The sequence below is a fragment of the Aquarana catesbeiana genome, linkage group LG02, assembly GCF_042186555.1.
Source record: "Aquarana catesbeiana isolate 2022-GZ linkage group LG02, ASM4218655v1, whole genome shotgun sequence".
Taxonomy (NCBI): Eukaryota; Metazoa; Chordata; class Amphibia; order Anura; family Ranidae; genus Aquarana; species Aquarana catesbeiana.
Window position 1 is genome coordinate 644,572,606 of NC_133325.1, and position 23,935 is coordinate 644,596,540.

At 42.0% G+C, this 23,935-nt stretch overlaps 1 protein-coding gene across 2 annotated transcripts in view; it reads right to left on the bottom strand.

The window, feature by feature from the left end:
- Positions 1-23,935, bottom strand: part of RPS6KA3 (ribosomal protein S6 kinase A3) — a 199,732-nt gene that overhangs the window by 135,924 nt on the left and 39,873 nt on the right. Inside the window, exon 1 of one of the 2 annotated variants that reach the window (XM_073616492.1) lies at positions 656-856. The exons of the other annotated variant lie outside the window; for it this stretch is intronic. Coding sequence (XP_073472593.1) covers positions 656-694 — 39 coding nt within the window. The 5' untranslated portion in view covers positions 695-856. Of the gene's footprint in view, positions 1-655; positions 857-23,935 lie in introns of those variants that run through there. 2 annotated transcript variants of the gene reach the window in all.

Below are 23,935 nucleotides of genomic sequence, written 5' to 3' on the forward strand. Positions count from 1 at the left end.
GCTTTCGGGAGCGGACAGGACAGGGTGTCCGAAATGATCTGAAGGGTCAAACACACAAAATGTTTTATTTAATCAGTGTTTTCATCTGAAAATACAACACAAATACAATGCATTACATCACTTCCGAACTCTTATTCTGTCGTACGAGAATTTTTGTAACCTATTTTCGAAATGACTAGCATGCAAGAAAAAAAAAAACTGGACAATCACCCGTCCGATAATCTCATTGTGTGTGCCAGCATCCACCAAAACTGATAAAACCGCATTCTAAGTGGACAAGACATTAAATGTAAACACGGACTAAACAATATTTTTTAAATACATAAGTTATAAAAAACACAAACGAGCTAGATTCACAAGCCTCCCAAACAGCAGATTTATGAATTGTAACATTGCTAGTAGCAAGTGCATTTGCCATGGCAGCAGTATAACACTTTGTAAAAGTCTAACAGACAATGATTTTCAACAATGTGATGAAATTGGATCTCATTGTGTTATATATTAAACTTTCAGTACACTAGAAAATCTTACATGTTCACTTGTAATTAAAACACTCATGAAAGCAAAGCAGTGCAAACAGCCCAGTCTCACCACCCACACTTTAGGGAGGTGGGAGTGGGAATGATATCACTGCACAAACAGAAATGATGCTTACCCGAAAAGACCGTAAGCCAAGACCCCAAAATCTCAACATGGCCACGAAACCATACTGTTAGGACTTTCCTGCACAGACATCTGACAAGAGGAAGGCCAAACCCCTGAAGTTCTTGCTGCTACCAGCTGTTCCGGCAATTAGAAAATTTCCTGTGAGGGGAGAGTCAGAGATTGCTAGCAAAAGAAGTCCTGATGCTTTTCCTCTGACAAAAAAAAAAAAAACACCTCTGCACACAAAAACTGAGATTGCAGGACATGAGATAAGCAGGAAGCAGGAATCCTGCAATGGCAGACAGTGACTGTCGCTCACAGATGCTTTCTTTCGTAGAGATATAAAGCAGCAGCACATCATAACTTGAGGTTCCTCCTAAACAAACAGAAAAACTACTGGCTGTGAATCCTTGCATTAGAATGCCGTTTATATTTTATCCAAGAAGGAAGAACAGAAAGTCAAATGTAGAGAATGAATTTCCTGAGCTGATCTCCAAGAGACAAAAAGGCGCAGTTTGAACAGGTCAAATTATGCTGCTGCTTCAACTGGTATACCATGTGAGAAGACGTCTGAAGTCCATGCTATCCCCACCAACTTAAACACATGCAAAGGATTTGCTATACAAATAAAGTCACTGAATACATCTTGCATACTATTTTTATCTAAAAATCGCAAGACGGAATGTTCTGCAGACAAGTTAAGCAGATAAACTAAGTAAAGGGCTTTATTTTTGCTCCACCACTACCACAAAGTGCTTAATTGCAGTCCTGGATACAAGGCAAATTTTCAAGTCAGACCAGTGTTGGCATGAGAAAGTCTTTGGGGAGCAATTATACACTGCAAATAAGGGGTATTTACATAGCATGTGCCAGGGAGTGTGGAAGTAATGTACCTTTTAAGACACTGACAGACCATTTAAATAAGAGAGAAAGTGAAGATATCCAGAAAGACTTCACTCTCTCTCAAGATTTCTATAGCTTGTAATAAATAAAGGAGTTACAAAAAGTGGTGAGGGTGGCCAATTATAACGACATTCTAATGTAAAAATCCCCTGCACCAAATACCCCTGCAACTGGTACCAAACAACTAAAAGAATGCTGCTCATCACCACCGCAGGCTCATTTGCTTCCATAAAAAAATAAATAAATAAATAAACAAACAAACAAACACACACACCTTCTGAAGTTAGCATTTTTGGCACCTTGTGTTTTCTGCAAATCGGATCTGTGTCAGAAGAGGCTTACAAAATAAATCATATTAGAAGCTGGAGGAAATATTTATCTCAAACAAAACTTTATTCACACCTGGACTCAGTGAATTGAATGAACATTCATGCACAATTTTCAATTATTAGACGTTCCATTGACATTTAGCAGGATCCAAACCAATATTGCTTTAAAACCATGGAATGCAAATCTGCAAAAGGATATCAATGCCATTCCTTTATATTCTCTTTGTATCAGCATTAACAACCAAAGCACTGTCCTACACATTGAGCATCCTATACACGTATACAACATTTTGTGAGTGTTTAGAGTAAAATTTAATAAAAACAGTTTAACCAAAACAGAGACAGAAAAGGTCTTTATATAAAAAATAAAAAAAAAAAAAACTAAAAGATGAGTGGGATGGTAGAGTAAACTTATTCCCAGATAACAAAAAACTAGTTGCAATGAAGAAAACCAGTAAAAACTCACAAATATTTAAAAAAAAAAAAAAAAAAAAAAAAAAAAAAACAACCTCTGCAAGACAAAAAGGCATAATGAGCTAGTATGCTTCTGAGTTCGCGGGCTCCGACGCCATGATTGGCTGCAGCCGCAATGATGTCACTCCCGTGCATGCGCAGGTGCCCCCTGCCACGGCACAGGTCCTAAAGAAATGGCACGAGCCGGCTGTGCCTTCAGTGCGCATGCGCCGATGACGTCGGCACAAGCATATATAGTAAATATCTCCTAGACGGTGCAAGTTTAGAAGGTATTTACAGTACAGATTTTTTTTTGCCATTCGATCAGTGTATTTTGATAGTGAGGAAGTCTCCCAACTAGCTCAGCAGAAGGATTTCCCCATCCACCTCCAATATGGAGGTAAGGATTACCTGTAGGTACAATTAAAGAGGAAGACATTACTTCTTCTTTAAAGCAGCCCAAAGTCAGTTTATTTAATTCAACCAGCAGGTCGAAAGAAAAAAAAATTACACGATTCTCTCACACATTGGAGGTGGATGGGGGAATCCTTCTGCTCAGCTAACATTTTGTCCCTAAACCTTTTTGGCATGATAAATGCACATAGGTCAGTCGACTCAAATGAATAGGTTGCCCTATGCACGGCATGTGCTTCAGAAGTGAATCGCACATTTTAAATCACTAGCAGGATGGTTACGTGATTTGCGAATGGGGCCTTACCCCATAAAAAGAATTGCAGAAATAAGGTCAGTATCACCACGTACTATTTTAATGAAAACTGTATATATTTTTAAACTAATTTTTTAACATGGCAAAAAAAAAAAAAAAAAATACGATAACCTTACTAAATTCTTGAAATTACAGCATGTTCTGCTCATGCTGATATAAGACAGACTACTTCCTTTCTGGGACGGTTCAATCAACATCTTTCAAAAAATGGTTGTGTCTTCATTTTTTATTATGCGACTGTGAGGTCCTAATGCACGTGCATTGTACTAGATAGTAGGTCATTAAAAAGGTGAAACCTAAGAGTCTTTATATCACTACAGGGTAGGGGTGGGCATACAGTGTTAGTTCACCTTTTAATTTTTTTCTGAAAAGGTTAACTAAACCTTTAAAGCTATTAAAAAAAAAATAAAAAAAATTAAAATCTTGCATAGGACAAGTAAAATGTATTTGAACGCATGAAGAGAATCTTTTTCACAGTGTGGATTACTGTGAGATTCCCCACACTGCTGTATAAATTAAGCTGCATGTCCTTGTAATGGGGGCAATGAAACCAGCTCAGAGACAATGCAGTCTCAAGTGCACAAACCTTTGCATAAAAAAATGCATTGTTTTCAATGAATGGCTGACTCACAGACTTAGACCCCATACACACTATTAGATTTTCTGCAGATTTTGGTCTTCAGATCTACCAAAATCATATAATATGAGGTCAAACCTTAAGAGTTTCAATTTGTATGCAATCAGGCAGCCCTTGCAATACATGGTTTTGGTAAATCTGAAGACAAAAATCTGCAGAAAATCTAACAGTGTGTATGGGGCTTAAGGCTGGCCATATATTATGTAATTTTCTTGCCTTCAACCACAGGTAAGAATAATAAGAAAGGCAAGAATATCGCTTGATTCCCCCACCAACAGTGTTGATGGGGGAATCCCTTCCACTGCATTATAGTAGGTTTCCTTTGTTAGAATACAATGATCACTGCTACTGGCCATAGCCAGCGGCAGTGATTGTACAAAAAAAAAAAAAAAAAGCATCAGGCTGGTTGTACTGAAGTTGCTTGATAGATTGGCCAAATATCAATCTGTCTATGGCCAGCTTTACACTGAGAAACAGCAATAAAGAACTACTAATGTGTGGCACTGCAAAGCAGGAACAAAACTACTGTATAGGTGATAAGCAAATATGACTGCTCACTCCCCCTCTTGTATCAGGACCACAGAACCCCACCCTTCTACTGTCCACAACATGAAGGGTTGAACAGAAGGGCGTGGTACTGTAGCCCTCAGAGATAATGAAGAACAATGTTAAAGTGGTTTTAAAGGCAGAAGGTTTATCTTAATGCATACTATGCATTATTTAAAAAAAAAAAAAAAAACTTCTGTGTGCGGCAGCCCCCCTCATACTTATCTGAGCCCCATCTAGATCCAGCAATTTTGCAGGAGTATCTCGGCTGCCTGGGACTGCCCTCCTCGGCTGAATCAGCCAATGAGGAGAGAAAGGGGGCGGGGGCAGGGGCGGGCCGCGGCTCAGAGTCGGAATGGACATAGGGAGATGTGGCTCCCCTTACATCATTAACCCCTTCAAAGCCTTTTTCTGAGCCCCAACCCACAACAACCATCACAGCATTGTTCAGCCCCCTTTAAACCATTGTTCTTAGTCCCCCTTCACATCACCCCCCAACCTTTAGAGCAGTGGCCTCAGCCCCCTTGACATAACCACCCCATTCACAGCCCTAATCTGAAGGCAGAGAGTGCAGCTCTGGACAGAGGGCAGCAGCTGCCCAACTTTTTATTCTAACAATCTGATTGCTTTCCAGGACCACCCTGCGACCTAGCAACCAATCACCCACTTAACTTGAAAAGGTAACTGTGGCATCTCCTGTTCCTCTGTCCAGAACTGCTTTGCCTCCCGCCTGTTACCCTACTGTGAGAATGACAGCTTTGGCAGAGGAGAAGAACCGGCAAACGGATTTATAGGACAATGGGCAAGAGAGCAGGCTCCTAATTGCCCGACCATGATGGTTTGGATGGGACTATCATTTAGTCTGGACCTGGACTGCGGTCTACCATTTAATGATGCCTGCTGTAGAGAGATGCAAGCTGTTCTTTCATAGGACGCTAAAGGGAACAGGGCTTTACTGCAATTCAATATTTAACTTGTATAGAGATTCAAAAATGTAATTCAATATAGTCCTAAATAATATATAGGGAACGTGTTGGTGCGAAAAGCATCACTTTTTTTTACATCTTTATAAATCTCAAGTCCGTCAGTATACAAAGTATTTATGTGTGGCTGTAGAAAGTTTTAAGCACCTTTTCCCTTGGTTTATGTTCCTGTCCTCTCCCTATAATGGATCCATTATTGCACAGCAAAGTAGGACATTAGAAAACATGCTATAAAATGATCCCAAGCATGCAGTTTACAAAAATGAAAAAAGAAAAAAAAAGAAAAAAGAAATCCACACAATCATTCTCTTCTAGACAGCCTTGACAACACAGTATTTCCAACAGGAAGTGAGGAGATTTATTTAGACACATTACAAGATGCAGGATGCAAAGGTTTCCTTCTTAAAATAAAACATTGCTTTATGTGCTCACTTATAGGGAAAAGCCAGCAATGTGTAGCACTAAATGTCGAATCAGCAACCTGGAAACCAGCCTATTTCTAGCTCTAGCTTAATGGAATAAGCTATAGTTTGCTGAACTTTTAATGGCCTAGTATTGATTCGTATAGCTGTAGTAAGTAATTTGTATTACCCACCAATGATGAACCTATTTTATGTGGAAGTAGTCTCAATATAGGTATGGAAATGAAAATAGCGACAGAAAAAGATGACCAACCATCACAAATCAAGGACCACAGGAAAATGCTGATAAATAGAATTGTATAAATAAAAAATACACAGTGCTATGAATATCTAGTAATGTAAATGAGTGCCTCACCACTACACAGCCACATATCCTACAGCAGTCATACTTCTTGATCTTGCCTGCAGTGCCACCTGCTGTAGGATTTTCCTACTGAGCATCATTCATTGATATCCAAATAGCTTTTGAGTTGGATGCATTAAGTTTGCACACCAAGCGTCAAAAAGCAGGCAAATCCTGGAATCTATCAGATAACATTTAAGATTTTGAACATTAAATATGAGGTACTGCTATATTTCATATCCATTTTACTGTGCATATCCAAAGGCAATGATGAGCAAACTTAACATCCACTCTGCTTTGCTACATCATTGCTGAATATGGTCACGTGATCTTGTTCATCAGGTTGGAATATGCTACCCAACTCGAGCTGCCAGCCCTGCACACCAGGCATACGGGTATGGCAAGAATAAGTGTGCAGCCTACCACCACACTCATACCTGCTCATAGGGCCATCAGCACAGGAACAACAATCTTAAGATTGGCAAGCAGAAAGGACAGGGTTGTTCCACAATTTATGGAATAGAACAGGGGAGGCTGATAACATTGTCTGGGATTTCTGTTCAGAGGACAGGAAGTGACAAGGTTACTGGACCTCTAACGGGATCAACAGGTATGGTACTGTGCTGACAGAAAATGTATTAAACCTGAAAAAAAATACCAATTCAGCCATCAAATCTAAGGACTAGTAAACTACAATATATTACATTTTGTACTTTGGTTTACATATATTTTAAACATGATCCCAAAATGTATGGTCCTCTGTCTCTGGATCAGCTCCTGTTGGTGAAAAAAATAAATCCAGAGTAAGGCTGCGTGCACATTAAGCGTTTAGCCTACATGTTTCAAATCTGTTTTTGTGCACCCGGGAGGCACAGCTGCAGGATCTAGCCTCACTACCAGCAACCTGTCAAGTTCTATGAAAGGCTGAAACATGCAGTAGTGGCTGAATACGGTTTAGGGCTATATGCATTTGAAAAGGTTTGCTCAGAATGCAGAATACCTGCATTCTGGGCATACATCTCTGAACACATACAGTCCTTAAAGCTGAACTCCAACTTTCTTTTCACTAGAACTGAATGGATCTATCGGTCCTAGCAGAGATCATACCGCTCTACCATGTTGCTCTGTTGTCCGCAGATCCTCTGATATTCTGGGTTTAGTTATGGCTTTATACCATGTGACAGTCTGTAGAGTCTGATGTAGACCGAGACATTTCCATAACCACTTTCCGCTGCATCTCTAGCATACACCCCCTGTAGTCTTAGGGACTCTGCAAAATGATGCAACTTCCTTCACAGCTCTGATGGGTGGGATAGAATACATCCTAATTAGTATTCAATCCCGCCCAGTCACATCTACAGGAAGAGTGCAAACCTCCCAAGCCCCGCCTCACAGATCACAGCAGTATTCAAAATCAAACTCCTTTATACACAGCCTGTTCTGCAAGCTAGCTGTGCTGCTGCTGGGCAGGATTGAATGGATCACAATAAGAATTCAGTCCTGCCTAGTAAAATATGCCGACCAGTGTGAACAGGGAGAGGACCACCCCTCAGATCCCGCCCTCCCAGAGCCCTGCACTCTGTGCAGTGATTTACATATGAAGGAAACACCTTCATAATACCCTCTCATAGCCCTTCCTCTGTAGTATTGCAGTAAGCCATTATTTGTTGGCATGCTGCAAGACAGGAATGACACACTTATACCTGTTTTGCAGACTAAAGAGTGGTATATATTAGGATCACTCTTCAGAGAGCATTTGACAGGCAGTGAGAAGGAGTTTGCATCTCTTCCTCATCACCTATTTTAACCCCCTAAATGCTGCAGTACTGCACGCAAACTTCCACACTGTGCACAATCACTATCTAGAATTGGTTGTGTCTGGCAGGCAGTAGTGCCCACCAAGCACAACAGGAGGTATAATTCCCACCACAGCCATGAAGCAGAGTATCGCAGTTGTGGCATGTGTTCACCCCCAGCCACTGCCCCTTCAGCTAAAGGGGAGCAGTTGGGGGAGTGGGGGGTCAGTAAAACCTTGTGGTTGTGCTGCATTTTTACACCATTAATTTAAACAAGCTCTAAGACTGCAATGATTCTAGTATAGTAGTGATCCCTTGCATCTAAGGCCCCATTCACACTTTGTGTAGAATGAGTGCGCGTTTCTGCTCACAATAGCTTTAGTGTGTTTGGTGACTACACATACACTTTACAACAACCAAAGATTTGTGTGTGACTAAATAGAGTTTTTCTGTATTGTGTGCGCAAACACTATATACACACACATTACCAATCATGCCTTCAACAAAGACAATTTGCTGTTTGTTAAAAAGAATCAGAGCAGAAAGAAACATGATCATGTGATCAGTCTTATATTTGTATGCCCCCTATAGCTAGAATAGCACATTTCTTGTCCAATAAATGGTCTTGTGATCAGTCTTATATTTGTATGCCCTCTATAGCTAGAATAGCACATTTCTTGTCCAATAAATGGTTTGTAAGGTTACACTTCCTGCTGTACAGCACTCTGTTCATTGCAGATAGGAATGGAGTGATTGGTGAGAGCAGAATTCCAATACTCTGCTTTCACCACTCACATGAAGGCCCAGAAACACCCACATCAACTCCTAGAACTGCTACAATTGACTCCCATAGCCAGTGTTTTGTCAGATTAGGCGACCCGTCAGATTTTCTAACAGAAGGGACGTTCCATCACCATCTTGCTACACCCCGCACTCATCCACAGTAAGGATACAGTGAGAAGGCAGAAAGCGGACATCTTGTTCCACCCACCGGAGTCTTGTTTTTAACAGTAAACTCAGCTTATATAGTGAAATTCAGTATTTTGAAATACGTCAGACTGTTTGATTTTTCAAAGCCGCTGTGTTCTGTCAGATTACCCAGCCTGTGAGATCACCAGGCTTGCAGCTGCTTTTAAAATTCAACATCTAAACAGTCAGACAGATTTTCAAATACTGTATTTCACTATATAAGCTCAGTTCACTGTTAAAAATAAGTATGAAATGCATGACTCTGATGGGTGTAACAAGATGTCCGCTTGCCGCCTTCGCACTCTCACAAACCGACACTGGGGTTGCGACTCATTTACATGAACACATCTGTTTTGGGGAGGAAAAGCTGGAGTTCTTCAAGGCAAGTTCCACATGGTACAGCGTCCAGCAGCACCACATTTAACCTCTCCTAGATTTTCACAGGCTGCAGGCAGTGGGCCAAATGCTGCACCTGTTATCCCTGGGCATGCACAAATGCTGGGATTTGATGCACACAGGCTAAGGACCCAGTGTGCACAAGGTATTATGGTCCAGGGAGCAATGCTCCATCATGTCTACAACCCCCCCCCCCCCGCCCCCCCATGGTTTTCATCTGCAGAATGAATCTCAAATTCCCTACACAATCTGGAGTTTGAGATCCAGGTCCATCCATTCATTGTAAACACTAACAATGCCTAACAAAATTGATATTAAAAGGTCAATATTTTTATATTTTACCAAAACGTATTTGGGTTGGTAACTTTTCAGTGAGTTGCTGCCAATGGTGTCTGTAAGATATAGGTTGTCTCAGTGCTTCAGAAATATAGAATCTCAAAGAAATCAACTAGTAACAATTGGCAAATGTTATGCTACTGCTGGTAAAACAAAAAACTTGGACTACACTGGCACAAGCCTCCTTTGTTTAGTTTATACAAAAGCAGGAGAAATTATCTGGATGTTCAAGTAAACTTTTTGCTCCCAGATCAAGTTCCCCTGCATTTATATGTACTTTACATACATTTCTATATGTTTACCATAGTTTACACAAGTGTTCAGAGTCTCTTATCTGCCTTCTCTACATGCAAATAACTGAAAGCACAGGTAAACTGTGTGAATCATACCATTTAAAATCACTACATGCATTTAGAAATGTCCTATAGAATAGATGCATATAAACACATAGTTAACATTGTCAGTGTGAATGAGGCCTTAGGGTGGCCATAGGAAATCTACAATTTTAGCCTAATCACAAAGTGATCACAAAGCACAACTAGAACAGCTATTCTAAACTATGAATAGTAGGCGCACATAGATTAGACTGGTACAATTTTATACAGAAAATGAAAGGATTAAACTGTCTAGTGCGAAATTCTTTAGTATGCCAGAAAATATACAACAGATCTTGCCCTCTGGCATGCCATGTCCCACTCGATGAAACTGGTTGCATTTGATGCCAATATTGCACTGTAGTGTTATCAAAGGCCCATACACACGATCAGACCTTTCTGACAACAAACATGCAAATTAGACGTTTTAAGGCAACATCCGACCGTGTGTACGCTCCATCGGACAAACTTTTTCGGTTTTCATCGGACTTTTGTTGGCTGTGCGAACGGACAAACTTTCCGGCAACAAAAGTCCGATGGAGCAAAGTCCGATCGTGTGTACACAAAACCATCGGACTTTTGTACTAACTACAGTACCTGCCGCGAGAATGTTTCGAGCGTGATCACATCGCGTTGGTTCTCGGCGACAGGGTACTGTACATCTCGCGCTGGTTGCAATAGGAAAAACACATTTTCCTATTGCAGCGAGCGTGAGAAGGAATTCCCCTCCAAGAGCATACCAGGCCCTTAGGTCTGGTATGGATTTTAAGGGGAACCTCCTACGCCGAAAAAACGGCGTGGGGGACACCCCCAAAAACCATACCAGACCCTTATCTGAGCACGCAGCCCGGCCGGTCAGGAAAGTTGGTGGGGACGATGCAAGCGCCCCCCCCCCCCCCCCCCCGAACCGTACCATGGGGGGGTGGGTGCTTTAGGGCAAGGGGGCGCCCTGTGGCCGGGGTTTGGGGGCCCCCTTTCTAAAGGGGGCTCCCAGATTCCAATAAGCCCTCCGCCTGCAGTCCCCGACAACCAATGGCCAGGGTTGTCGGGAAGAGGCCCTTGTCCTCATCAATATGTGGGGACAAGTTGCTTTGGGGTGGGGGGGCCGCAGGGCGCCCCCCCTGCCCTAAAGCACCCCCCCATGTTGAGGGCATGCGGCCTGGTACGGTTCGGTGGTGGGGGGGAGGGGGTTGGGGTGCGGCAGCTCGCATCATCGCCACCCCCTTTCCTGACCGGCCAGGCTGCGTGCTCGGATAAGGGTCTGGTATGGACTTTGGAGGGGACCCGCACGCCGTTTTTTCAGCGTAGGGGGGTTCCCCTTAAAATCCATACCAGACCTAAGAGCCTGGTATGCTCCTGAAAGGGGAACCCATGCCGGTTTTTTATAAAAATTTTGGCGTGGAGTTCCCCCTCATGATTCATACCAAACACCTGTCAGCAATGCTTGTCGCTCATTGCGAAAGGAAAAAACACATTTTCCTTTCCCGATGAGTGAGCCAGCTCGGCGCTGGCTCCCGTGATGGGGCTCGCAGGTGTCAAATCTCGCCGATAACAGCGGCGAGATTGACACAATATCGCGGTCACCTACTGTACAAACACGCATGCTCAGAACCAATGCAAAAGATCAGACAATACAGAAGTTAACCAAAGGGTGGCGGTAAAGAGCTGAAAAACCATGTGATTTGGTGATAGTTGGATGAAAAAGTCCTGACGTGTGTATGCTTAGTTTACGGCCAAGCCCTTTGTACAAAAATCCACGGGAAAGTTTGTACAAAGTTCTATCGTGTGTATGAGGATTTAGGCTCTCTGTGCCCTTGCAGGGCTTGTTCATTTATGCAATCAGCCCCTTGCAGAACCAATTTTACTTTTTCTTACTACCGCTGTCCTGCATGCAGGCATGAACCTGGATGCATAGGCTCTATGTCCAGATCAATGCAACAGTCACTGCATACCTCAATCACAATCTAAGCTGTGCGTATGGCTCCCAGAAGGCTCTATCTTCCACACTGTCCAAATCTAATAGAAAAGGTTTGGCTAGAGTTAGGGCTCATTCACACCAAAACATGGTGCAAGAAACCCACGTTCCATGCGTATTTCCACACTGCATGTGCGATCTACTGCGGGTGTTAATGTAATCCTAATGACACTCCAAAAGCAGATCGCAAACAGTGCACTTGCCTGTACCAGATCACATGATACTTTAATATCATGCAATCTGTTTAGTACATTTTTAACAGTAGTGCATGCACTACTTTTGGTGTGAGCCAATAAGATTTTAGCCCAAATTAATGAGCTGAAAAAACGCAATCACACTGAATCACATAGGAACACAGAGCACGTTCCTGTGCAATTCTGGTGTGAATTGGCACTCTGGCTTTAAAATAAAAGAGAAGTTCAGCTTTGGGAACATGTTACATGTTTCACCCATTTTTAGGGTGTAACATGTTCCCGCTCCTACAACGGCTCGTCGATCCAAACTCTTGCTGTGACAGTTTCCCGTACAAGCTGTCACTTTTTGAAAAAAATGCTCTGCCTACATGGCCGCGTCAATCATTCACAGAGTTCTGTAAATGAATGAACTGCAACTAGTACCGAAAGCCTTTGTATTGAGCGCTGTGGTAGTTCATGGGGTCAAATGATGTACGGCAGACAGCTCACACTGCAAATCTACTGGAGACATGTACGACATTGGTGCAATGCTTTCCAGGCTCAAAAAAAAAAAAAACAAACAGTTTACCTGCAAAAAAATGTGCATTTTTTCTTTTAAGGTGAACTTGGCCTTTAAGCTTTTAGCGACCGCCCCATGGCACATATACTGCGGCAAGTTGCCCGCTCTGTACCAGACTAGGTACGTGATCTGACACGTCCGGGTCGCACACACGCACCGCCAACACACTCCTGCTATGATCGGACACAGTGGGAGCCAATCAGAAGGTCCAGCAGATGTGATGTCCACCGGGAGCCGCTGATCGTTCTGGAGAAGGGCAGAACGGCGGACTGCCTATGTAAACAAGGCGGACCACCGTTCTGTGAGAGGGCAACGTACTGATCCTGTGTTTCTGCTAAGAACATGGATCTTTACCTTCCCCTAGTCAAAGCAGCTCTCCAACAGTTAGTAAGCCCTCCCAGGGAACACATTTATCCGTTTGATGAGCCCAAATGTAAACCCCTTCCCTACCGGTGCCATTAGTACAGTGACAGTGAATATCTTTTAGCACTGATCACTATTAGTATCACTGGACCCCAAAATTGTCAGGTGTCTGATTTGACCTTCGCAATCCTGCTGGAAATCGCTGATCGCCACCATTAGTAGGAAAAAATAAAATATATCAGTTTGTAGATGCTATAACTTTTGCACAAACAAATCAATATATGCTTATTGGGATTTTTTTTTACCAAAAATATGTAGCAAAATACACATTGGCCTAAGTTGATGAAGAAATTTGATTTTTTCCCATTTTTTAATTGGGTATGTTTTATAGCAGAAAGTAAAATATTTAATTCGTTTTCAAAATTGGTCGGTCTTTTGTTTATTGCGCAAAAAATAACAACCGCAGAGGTGATTAAATACCATCAAAAGATGTGGAAAGAAAAAAAAAAGAACAAACATTTTATTTGGGTACAGCATCGCATGACTGCACAATTATCAGTTAAAAGTAACGCAGTGCCGGATATAAAAAAAAAATGGCCTGGTCATGGGGGGGGGGGTAAACCTTCTGGAGCCGAAGTGGTTAACAAAGAATCGAGAGCTGTCAAACTAAAGAAGGAAAAAACAAGTATTTCAGGTTAGGTTAATAAAAAGCTCAACTAACCAAAGGTTAAATCCGAAATTCTCTGCAGCTATTTAAATGACCACAAAGTATTTCCTCTTTGCACACTTCAAACATTACTTACGTATTACGCAATCAAAATCTGTGACCAAACTTGTCTTAGCAAGTTTTGAAAAGTGCCTGACAGAGGTACTAAAGAAAGATTTCAATGACAACAAAGCTAACAAATAAGTATATATTTTTTTCTTTCTTTACCTGACAGAAAGATTAACAGGTTTGCAGGACTTTTTGAAAACAGAAAAGTGTGCACAATACTTACAGATTTAAAGCACAGTTCCAAATCTGTTATAAGCTGTGCAAAGCAACAAGGGACTAATTTTAGGGAGTTAAAAAATATTTTATTAACATTTACCGTATTAACATTTCCAATCTTCTACAAATACATTAGACAGAGAACAGACGATTATATACATTGTGAAGCAATTCAGCTCTATCGTGTTGCAGGATGGAGGAGAATTACTACCAGCAGCGGAATCAACACAAGGGACACATCCTACTCTGAGCGAGTTATGTCCCTTGTGCTCATCTTTCCGTTTTTGATTTTGGCTGCACTTAAGCCGGTTTGATTTAAACCATGTTTGGGCAAGGCAGCTATAGCTCCGCATGAGGAATTCCCCCTTCAACTCTGACTGGGTTGATGGGGAAAATCGAGCGATTTTCTTTCGATTCATACCCAAGCTGATCGGTCAACTTAGGTACAACCAGCCTGTTGGACTTTTCATGTGACTATTGCCAGTGGCTATAGCTGCTAGCAATATTCACTGTGTCCCACCGGGAGAAAACAATTTCTCCGCAGGAGGGATTTTCCATCAACACTAAGGCCCCTTTCACACGGGACGGATCCGTGTTGATCCGCCCCGTGAACATCCGCTGCTCAGCGGGGATCGCTCCGTTTTCCCCAGCTGAGCAGGCAGATGACAGGGCGGGACCCGCACACTGTGCAGGGACCGCCCTGTCAGATCTCCGCTCTCTCCTATGGGGGATCGGAGGAACACGGACCGTCTGTCCGTGTTCATCCGATCCGCTCTGCAGACGGATAGAAAAATAGGATTTTCTTCCTTCCGCAGAATCAGACGAGAGCGGAGCCGGACGACATAGGGTGTTTGCGGATGTACATCCGCTGACACCCGCTATCCCATAGGGATGCATGTATGTCCGTCGTTCATCCAAAAACGGATGGATGAAATACGGACATACGGTCCGTATGTGTGAAAGGGGCCTAAGGGGTTGATTTTCTAAAACTGGAGAGTGCAAAATCTGGTGCAGCTGTGCATGGTAGCCAGTCAGCTTATAACTTCAGCTTGTGCTATTAGGCTTGGACAATAAGCCCATGTTTACATCGGGCCGATTGGCATGCCAAATCGGCAGCCATTCCTTACAATAGCACCTTCCGAATCGGTGAGACGGCCCCAATTACCAAAGTGATTCCTGTAATACTTTTGGCGGCTTCGGGGGCGATTTGAATAGACATCTGTGCATGAACCCGCACAGATGTCTGTCAAATCACCCCCAAAGTGGGACTGCATTGCCAGTTTGAAATTGCGTAAGTTCAGCTGGACTCACACGGTTTCTAACCCACAGTGTGAACCTGGGCTAAAACCTGGAAACTGATTGGTTTCTGTGCACAGCTGCACCCGATTTTGCACACTCCAGTTTTAGTAAATCAACTCGACTGGAGGGAATCAAGCAATTTTCTCTTTCCTGCAACTGCTCCATCTATGGCCGGCTTTTGACAAAGGAGGAACCTTGAGCATGTATAAAAGCTACCCAAAGCCTGTACTGATTTGCCAGATTTTAAAATGAAAGCACAATGCCAATGCTGGCCCACAAGAAATCCATATTTCAGGAATGGCTTCAGTTTGTTAGAGATGGGACTGTGCTGTAGGCAGGGTTATATTAAGATGACATGCGGCCCCTAGGTACACCTAAGTCAGTGGTCTCCAAACTATGGCCCAGGCGCCAGATGTGGCCCTTTGCTTGCTTTTATCTGGCCCTTGTGGCATTACTCCCCTGCATTATTCCTCTCATTGACGCCAATAGGGCATTATTCCTCCCACCACTGGACACCAACAATGGGGCGCTGCTCCTCCCACCATTGGAAGCCAGCGATGGGGCGCTGTTCCTCCCCCCACTGAACACAGGAGAAATTTGCCCATCAACACACATTTTTCTAAAAGCAAATTTGCTTAGGTTAAACTTTGGTCTCAAACTTTGCTTTAAACTGAAGGTCCATCCCTTGTCTACATATCAGGGTAAAAGCCTAGTACACACGGGCCGAATGTCGGGCGGCATCGGCTGGTTCAATGGTCCATGTGTACTTCAGTTGGTTCAGCCAGCTTCTGTCGAATGGGCATGACCGAAAAAATGTCTGTAGATTGGCTCCTGATTAGCGCTCTTAGCCAATGGCTGAGAGCGCTGACTAAAGTGTTCTGGCAGGGGGACCGCCCCCTGTCAGAACACAATAGCACAACAGGGAAGATTGCTGTACTAACATAGGATTATTAGTACAGAGATTTCAAAATTGAGAAGTCAGTTTTTTTTTTTTGTTCAGCCCAATGAGTTGAACAAAAAAATAAAAGCCTAGCAGTGCGTATAGGGCGTAACATTATCTATGCAGTAACTGGTATCCATTAAAAAAACCTATGCAATTACCAGAAGAAAAATACAAGCTTGGCTTAATTACTCAGGTAACACCAATAATTAGATATACATGGAGAACCCATTACAAAAACCCATAAGCATAAAATGAGAAGACCGGAGAGGGGGGGGGGGGGGGGCAGTAATGTTGCATTTGGAATGAAGCCAGGACTAGTTTGAGGCACAGGATATATGAACTTCCTCTAAAATCTAATCTGTAAACCTTTCGTTCTCTTCTGTGTTCATCATAAACATGCCATTGCCAGATGCCAAGTGTGCTACATTTACTGTGTTTAACAAGTCAAATGCACATTTGTCTGTAGCTGCAGATTATTGCAGAATTTCTGGTGAACCTAAAAAAAAAAAAAAAAAAAATAGTTAAGGGCCAGTTCATACCAGAACGCAGTGCAGGAAAGGCACATTCTGTGCACAAACGCACTGTTTGCAGGCACTAAATCGCATGGTACCACAGTACTAAGCGATTTAGTGCAGTGCGTGCGTTTTAAAGTAGTGCAAAACACTACTTTTTCTGCGGTCCAGTGTGTTTTGCCAGTCCAAATAAATGGGCTGTCAAAATGCACCACACTGAACACACGTTTCTAGGCAATCTTGGTCTGAATCGGCCCTAAAAAGGACTATACACCAGTTATTACAGTGGGAATAAATTGTAAACCTGGGAACAAAATGGAATATATTGCAGCCTATTAGATTTGGCGGCTGCCTTTTCTTTCAGGCTTTTTTCCTCTTTAATTTAATCCTAAAAAGAACACTTCCTGTGTTAGACAACGCTCACTGACCTTACTCTATGAAGAAGCAGCGTTATCACCTTAGACGGCTCTCCCTCTCCTTATCTTTATTACATAGAGGGGAGCTGTTTTGTAGTTCAAAAATGGGAATCTGGTGAACATGAAGTTACAAGATTTCAAGCAGGAACAGATGTTTTTCTGCATTTGCCGAAAACGTACTTCGCATCTAGGCATTGGTAACCTGCAATAAATTACATGTTTGTTTTAGGGATTAGACAGTTTAAAGTGGTTATAAACCCACTTTTCTTCCTATAATCCCCAGTGTTGTATTACAGTGTGTGCCCCTGCGCATTATATTTATAAAAAAAAGCCGCTATATGCACAATTTCAGCGCACCACTCACGTGACCGACTGCCGATGTCTTCCCTGATCTGGCAGCTACAGCGGGTGGGGCTGACAGCCAGAGTATGTGCACTGTAATATAACACTGGGGATTATAGGACGGAAACCGTAATCTTTGCTGCAGGAGGGGAGTGATCGGTACTGACACAGCTGACATGCAGGGAGGGGGGAGAGAGGGAGCAAGGAGAAACAGTGGATGACAGAGGTACGTAAAAAACGTGGTCAGTTTACAGTGGAGAGGGCAGCACCAGGCAGGATCAGCCAGGTATTTTAGGTGTTACAAAGGGACAAATTACACAGCACAAGCACTGTGCTGTATAACATGCTTTAAGGGAACAGGTATTCATTTTTTTTAGAGTAACAACCACTTTAAGTATCACATACTAAATAAAAAATAAATTTTAAAAAATAGGAGATCAGGGCTAACCATAGATCCATAGCCTGTGAGCTGAATGAAAGATTAATTGGATTCAACCATACAAGCTAAAGAGCTATGGGTGAAGGGAAAAAAAGGCTTATTAAAAAGGCAATTTTTTCAATCTAGAGGATTACTTACTTTACTTTCTGAACAAAAGTAATCAAAATTAAAACTAAGAAAGAAGTACATATAAAAAGTAAATTTTCCTTATTCTTTACCAATGCCTACAACTGCAACAAAAAGCTTTAAAAAGGAAGACAATGAAAAAATAATATTTATGAATAAAACAATATTGTGTAGTGTGTATAAATCAGAAGGTAAAAGCCTTCCGGATGCAGAAAATAAATTATGCTATTTTAAGTGTCTAGCGTGTATTTGTGTTTTAGCGTAACAGATTTTTCCAAAATCCATGTGTGTATACATTCTGTAAAAATAAATATGCTCACATGAAGCAATATTTATAGAAGTTGACCTAACACAGCCCACATTTTTAAAAACAAGTGACAAAAACGAAAATAGAACTCAACTGAACTTGTCAAACAAATAGGAAATTTTAGCTCATTCAGAATTTTTAGCACTACAGCAAAGTGGTGTCAGACAACATTATAGGTTTTAGCGCAACTCCTAGTTGAAAAGCTTAAAGTGAAACTAAAAAGGCAAAAACCTCCCCCCCCCCCCCCCCCCCATTTTGGATACAGTAAGGGGAAGTCAGAATTCCTGTCAGCTTTTTTGCCATCTATGTCCCATTTGGGAGATTTCACTTCCTGTCCCATAAACAAAAGTGGAATGAAAGGAAACCCCTGCAAAGTTGGGAATTCATAGTTGTCAGCAGAACAAGTGTCTCCCTTTGAAGACTTCCCCTCTATTCCGGTTATACCAGGATGCCTGCAGCTGCATGCCATAACCACTGAATTTTTTTTTTTTTTAAAGTCGGCAATGCTCTTTCATCTAAAAGCAATCCCAGCACCTGATTGGATTGCTTTTACAGGCAGTGGGAGGGGAGGCCCTCCCCCCCTCGCCACCCACCAGCACTTCTCCAGGTTCTTCCATGCGATCAGGGAGCCCGGTACCCGATCCGGCTGTGCCAACAGGTGATCAGAGCTGGCCAAGGACCTTCTGGTCCCCGTTCATCCCTATGGTCTAGAAAGCAGGCAGAGACGTCACTTCCAGTTATACAGATGTAAACACTGCATTTTTTTTTTTTGGGTAAAGCATGAGATCAAGATTTTTTTTTTCAAAGATCTCATGCTTTCCAGGGCACAGGAGAAATCTGGGGTCTTCTTCATAACAATGACTGGTCATCCCTTATTTCTATTAAGAGGGATGTTTACATTTCTTGTGATAGAAATAAAAAAGAAATTGTGTCTGGAAGGTTGCTATAAATAGATTAGCAGAGAGCTCGTCTTTTCACAGCACAGCTCTGCATGTTTCTTTCTACCTCTGCCTATAGTGGTAGTGGTAGTAGTGGTGGTGGTGGTGGTGGTGGTGGTAGTGGTGGTGGTAGTGGTAGTGGTGGGGGGGGGGGTTGGGTTGTTTTTCCTCCAATCAGCTGTCACACAGTGTATACCAAGACTCCACACCCACTGCTGAAAGTGGAAGTAAAAATTCAAACACAATGTTCACTTTCTAAAGACTATAAAAAGCCAAAGACAGCAGATATAAATGTAAAACTTAAGTAGGGAGATTTGTTTCATCTCTGTGTATCATCTGTGGCTGTTCACTTCTCTGGGTATAGAGAGGTTTTACATCCACTTTAAAGCAACTGAATGGTGCTACTAGAATTATTGCTCTTACTCCAAGCTGTATGCTGATACCCAAAATACATGATGAAACTGATGTTTTCATACATAGGTGTATACATGCTGTGTGTGGGTGTGGGGGAGAGAAGGCTTTAAAAACAATATTTTTTTTTAAATAAAAAAAAAACGTTGTTAAACTTAAATAACTCCAGGCAAAATTTTTATTGTACCATGCATGTGGGGCTGTGCCCGCACTGCACAGGTTAACTGGTCGTTTTGTCCAGGGGCACAAGGAAAAGCTATACTTACCTGAGCCTTTGATCTTCTGGAAAACAGTAATTCCCCATGTCCTGTAGTTGTCTGTTTCTTCCATCCTCACGTTCAGAGCTGGTCTATGGGTGTAATGTCAGAAACAGCCCATGCGCAAGACCACTAGCGTGCAGGAGAGCAGGGGACCGACCTTGCGTTCAGAGGATCAGGTAAGTAAGTATATCTCTACTCTCCTCACCCCTAGACAAAAATAACCAACCAGTTAACTCATGAAGTGCAGGCACAGCTCCACTGCATGGACATTTTTTTTTTTTTTTTTTTTTTTATCCGGGGTGGTTATTTAACTTTCTTCTTTTTTTTTTTTTGGTTACTCAACGTTAATGCTATTACATAGAGGGCAAAGTTACCTCAGTAGGAGTGATCGGGCAGCTGTAAACTACTTCCACAAAAAAACAAAAAAAAAAAACAAACAAAAAAAACCAAAACAAGAGTGGGCTGATAAAATGTAAACAAACTCCAGGCCGCCAACGTATGACATTTGCTGGTGGCAGCGAAGGTAATAAACACACCAAGCACAGAAAAATAACTGTTTATATGCCAGACATATACTATTCTACCTTCCTCTTTGATAAGGATTAAAATTCCTAAGTATGTGGTGTCAACCCTAATATCACCATAATATGTAAGCACGCACAATGTGTATCACTTCAGCCCTGTAGCCATGATGTCCTTTACTGTTCCATCACTACTGTTGATATTGTCGCCCAGCTTTCTACCAGGTCAATGACTTGCACACAGGAGTTACCGGTAATTCATCCCGTCACCCACCAGATGCTGGGATAGTACACTGAACTGCAGATGCATATTTTATTCACAAAAAAAAAAAAAAAAAAAGACATTGCTGGCAGGCAGACAAGACTATTATGTGGAGTAGAAACATATACAACTTCCTCAGCAATAAAAATTTGCCTGCTACCAGTGTTTTATAAACTTGAGTTTATTTCCACTTTAAAGCCCAACTCCGGGTTTAATTAAAATTTAAATAGATCGGTTGGATCAAGCTCGTCCAAACAATTTCTATCATCAATACATGTAGCTGCTGTATTAACAAAACTCCACTGGTTTACATATTTAAAGGGTTCCTTTTTCTTTACGTCTTAGCAAAAGTTCCTTAGGGGCTTTCTGAACCGCTCTAATGAAACCATCTATTTCAGCACTTGCATAACCTTTCTCCGCAAGCTTTTAAAGGCTGAAATTTTAAAGAATAGGTTTGTGGAGAAAGGTTTTAGGCCCATTAACAACCCAGAACACCAAAACGTATTTATAGAAAAGCTCCCAGTTTTGGAAGTGCATAATGTGATGGATCCAACAGGAAAATGTACCTTCCTAGATTCAGTTGTTTTTTTGCAGGTGGAAGATGTACAGACTGCAAGGCGAAAAGGTTCAATGTGAAGAGAAGGAAATCCTTTTCTTCTACACAGACAAGATATATGTGATTAAGAACCCTTTCACACTACACCGCCTTGAGCGTCAGCGGTAAAGCTGCGCTATTTTTAGTGCCGTTTTCCTGTCGCTGTTCGGCCGCTAGCGGGGCGGTTTTAACCCCCCGCTAGCGGCCAAAAAGGGGTTAAATCCGCCCGCAAAACGCCGCCACAGTGTTTTGCCGGCGGTATAGCAGCGCTGCCCCATTGATTTCAATGGGGAGGAGCGGCAAGTTCACCGCTCCAAAGAAGCTGCTGGCAGGACTTTTTCTTTTCTGACGCCCTGCCAGCACACCGCTCCAGTGTGAAAGCCAGAGGGCTTTCACACTGGAGTGAATGGAGCAGCTGTTTTAGGGCGGTTTGCAGGCGATATTTTTAACGATATAGCGCCTGCAAAACGCCCTCAGTGTGAAAGGGGTCTAAGGATTTTGTTTCCTGCAATACTATTCATGTAGGTCTAATGCCTTAGAAAGCTCATGCAGCCTTCAATATATAAGCAAAACAAAAATACCTTTGAATAAATGGATCTCAGAGCATAACAACATTGAAATTGGTTGTAAGAACCATAGTGCACATTATAGGGAGGTACACAACAAAGATCCTAGTGGTCTTCAATTTTGGGGTATAGAGACAGTTAGGCCCCATTGGAGAGGTGTTAATAGGGCTAGACCCATTTCACAGAAAAACTAAATGAATCTATATATTGGAAACCCTATGTCCTAAAGGTCTGAATGTGGACATTAATTGTTTGTTTTTATTAGTGACAGTTAAGCCACACATAAGCAATATATCTTAGGTGTTTTTGGAACCTGGGTCAGTGCAGTGAGAGGGATTGGGTTAATAATGCAAGTTCCAGGAGTTTATAGGTCCGGTTCAAACCATCAATGCAGGGATAGGGATAGCCGATATAATCCATACGGGAGCAGCACTTGGCATCCGCTTGACAAAATCCACACAAGACAAAACACATAAGAGCGGAGCCTACTTGCTGTGAGCCGAGCTAGGATGAGTTCAGTGTGAGCCTTGCTAACATTGAGAGTCCAAAGGCACAGAACAGCCATGGGTCCATGCCTGTTATTGTCTATTGCCTGTTTTAGACTATGAAGCATCTCTGGGATTGCATTAAGAACTAGCCTGAATTTTAGGATGAATAAAATTATTTATTTTGGGATTCGAATAGGATTTTTTTATGTCTAAAAGATTGTGGGGACTGTATTACATGATGTGATTCTTTCTATAGTCTAATCCATCCATGTGGGGTCTTTTTGGGGTTGTGGAGGAAACAGAATATTTTTTGCTGTGGCTTCAGATGCTGTGTTGACGGATCCTATTTGAACTCTAGTCTGTTCACTATTACTAAAACTTTTGACCACAGAAGGTAGTGTGGGACTTTGTTGTGTTCTCATTCATGAATACTTCTTGTTAAACACAAGAGGGAACATTTTTTGTAGCACCATTTTAAATTGTAGATTTTAAAACCCCAACTGTAGGCTCTCCCACTGCTTTGTGTACCAAGTTAGTATCCTGGTGATGTCATCTGCACCTGCCCCTAGACTCAGACCTGAGGACAGAAAGTACATCTCTGTGTTGGGATGGATACAAATCAATGCAATAACTGTGAATCATGCCTTTTCTAGCTAAAGTAACATGTCTGAAAACCATAGCATGTAAACAGTGTAAACCACGAAGGATGGCCTAATGGACCAATAGGTAGCCAAGGAGATTGGGAAGTGTGACCATCGCCGCTGTAGTCCGCTATCATGATAAAAAAAAAAAAAAAAAAAAAAAAGAAGAAGTATGTACAGGCAATGGGCAGTGTGGTGTTTAATGTCTTGCTGCCACAAGTTTACTTTAAGCCAGATTATTGTTTTACCTTTATATTTGGTTAAAATGAAGATTAGGAATGTGTTTGAAGCACAAAGACTTGAATACTGTAACGTTGAGACCAACAGCATTGGGCCTCATCACTAGCTTTTGCTGACTGTCCACTACAGCCATGTATTGCATGTCTCTATTATAGGTAGAATACAACTTTCTTTCTCAGAAATCAACAGATAAAAGCATGGGATAAAATGAATTTATCTCTCCCATATAGGGAGCTGCCAAACTGAACTGGTGTCTCACATAAAACCCACTGCATTACAGACAGCATCAGAACTTGGTCATGCCATGAGACAGAGGCCTATCACATTTTGCTTAAAATTAAAATATCAGCAAAATCTGGCACTTTTAACGAAAGGTAGACATTGTAGACATTAACCAGTTTCCAGACATGGATACTAGATGTGTTTGTGTGAATGTCTTTGCGTGCCTTTTCTGTTTAGAATTCCAAATCTCAAAGATTACAAAAATCTCTGGCAAAATGCCTGGCACTAGAATCATCCCCAGGACATTCCTTGCTGAATACAAAAGCTGGCTTTCCACTTTACAGCATTACAGGTACTTATAGTAAAATAGCCTGCTATGAATAATTTAATAAAGAAGCAAAAAAGGAGGGGATTTGCAAGGGGAAAAAAAAAAAAAGGCTACCATACAATAATTATGAAAACATTG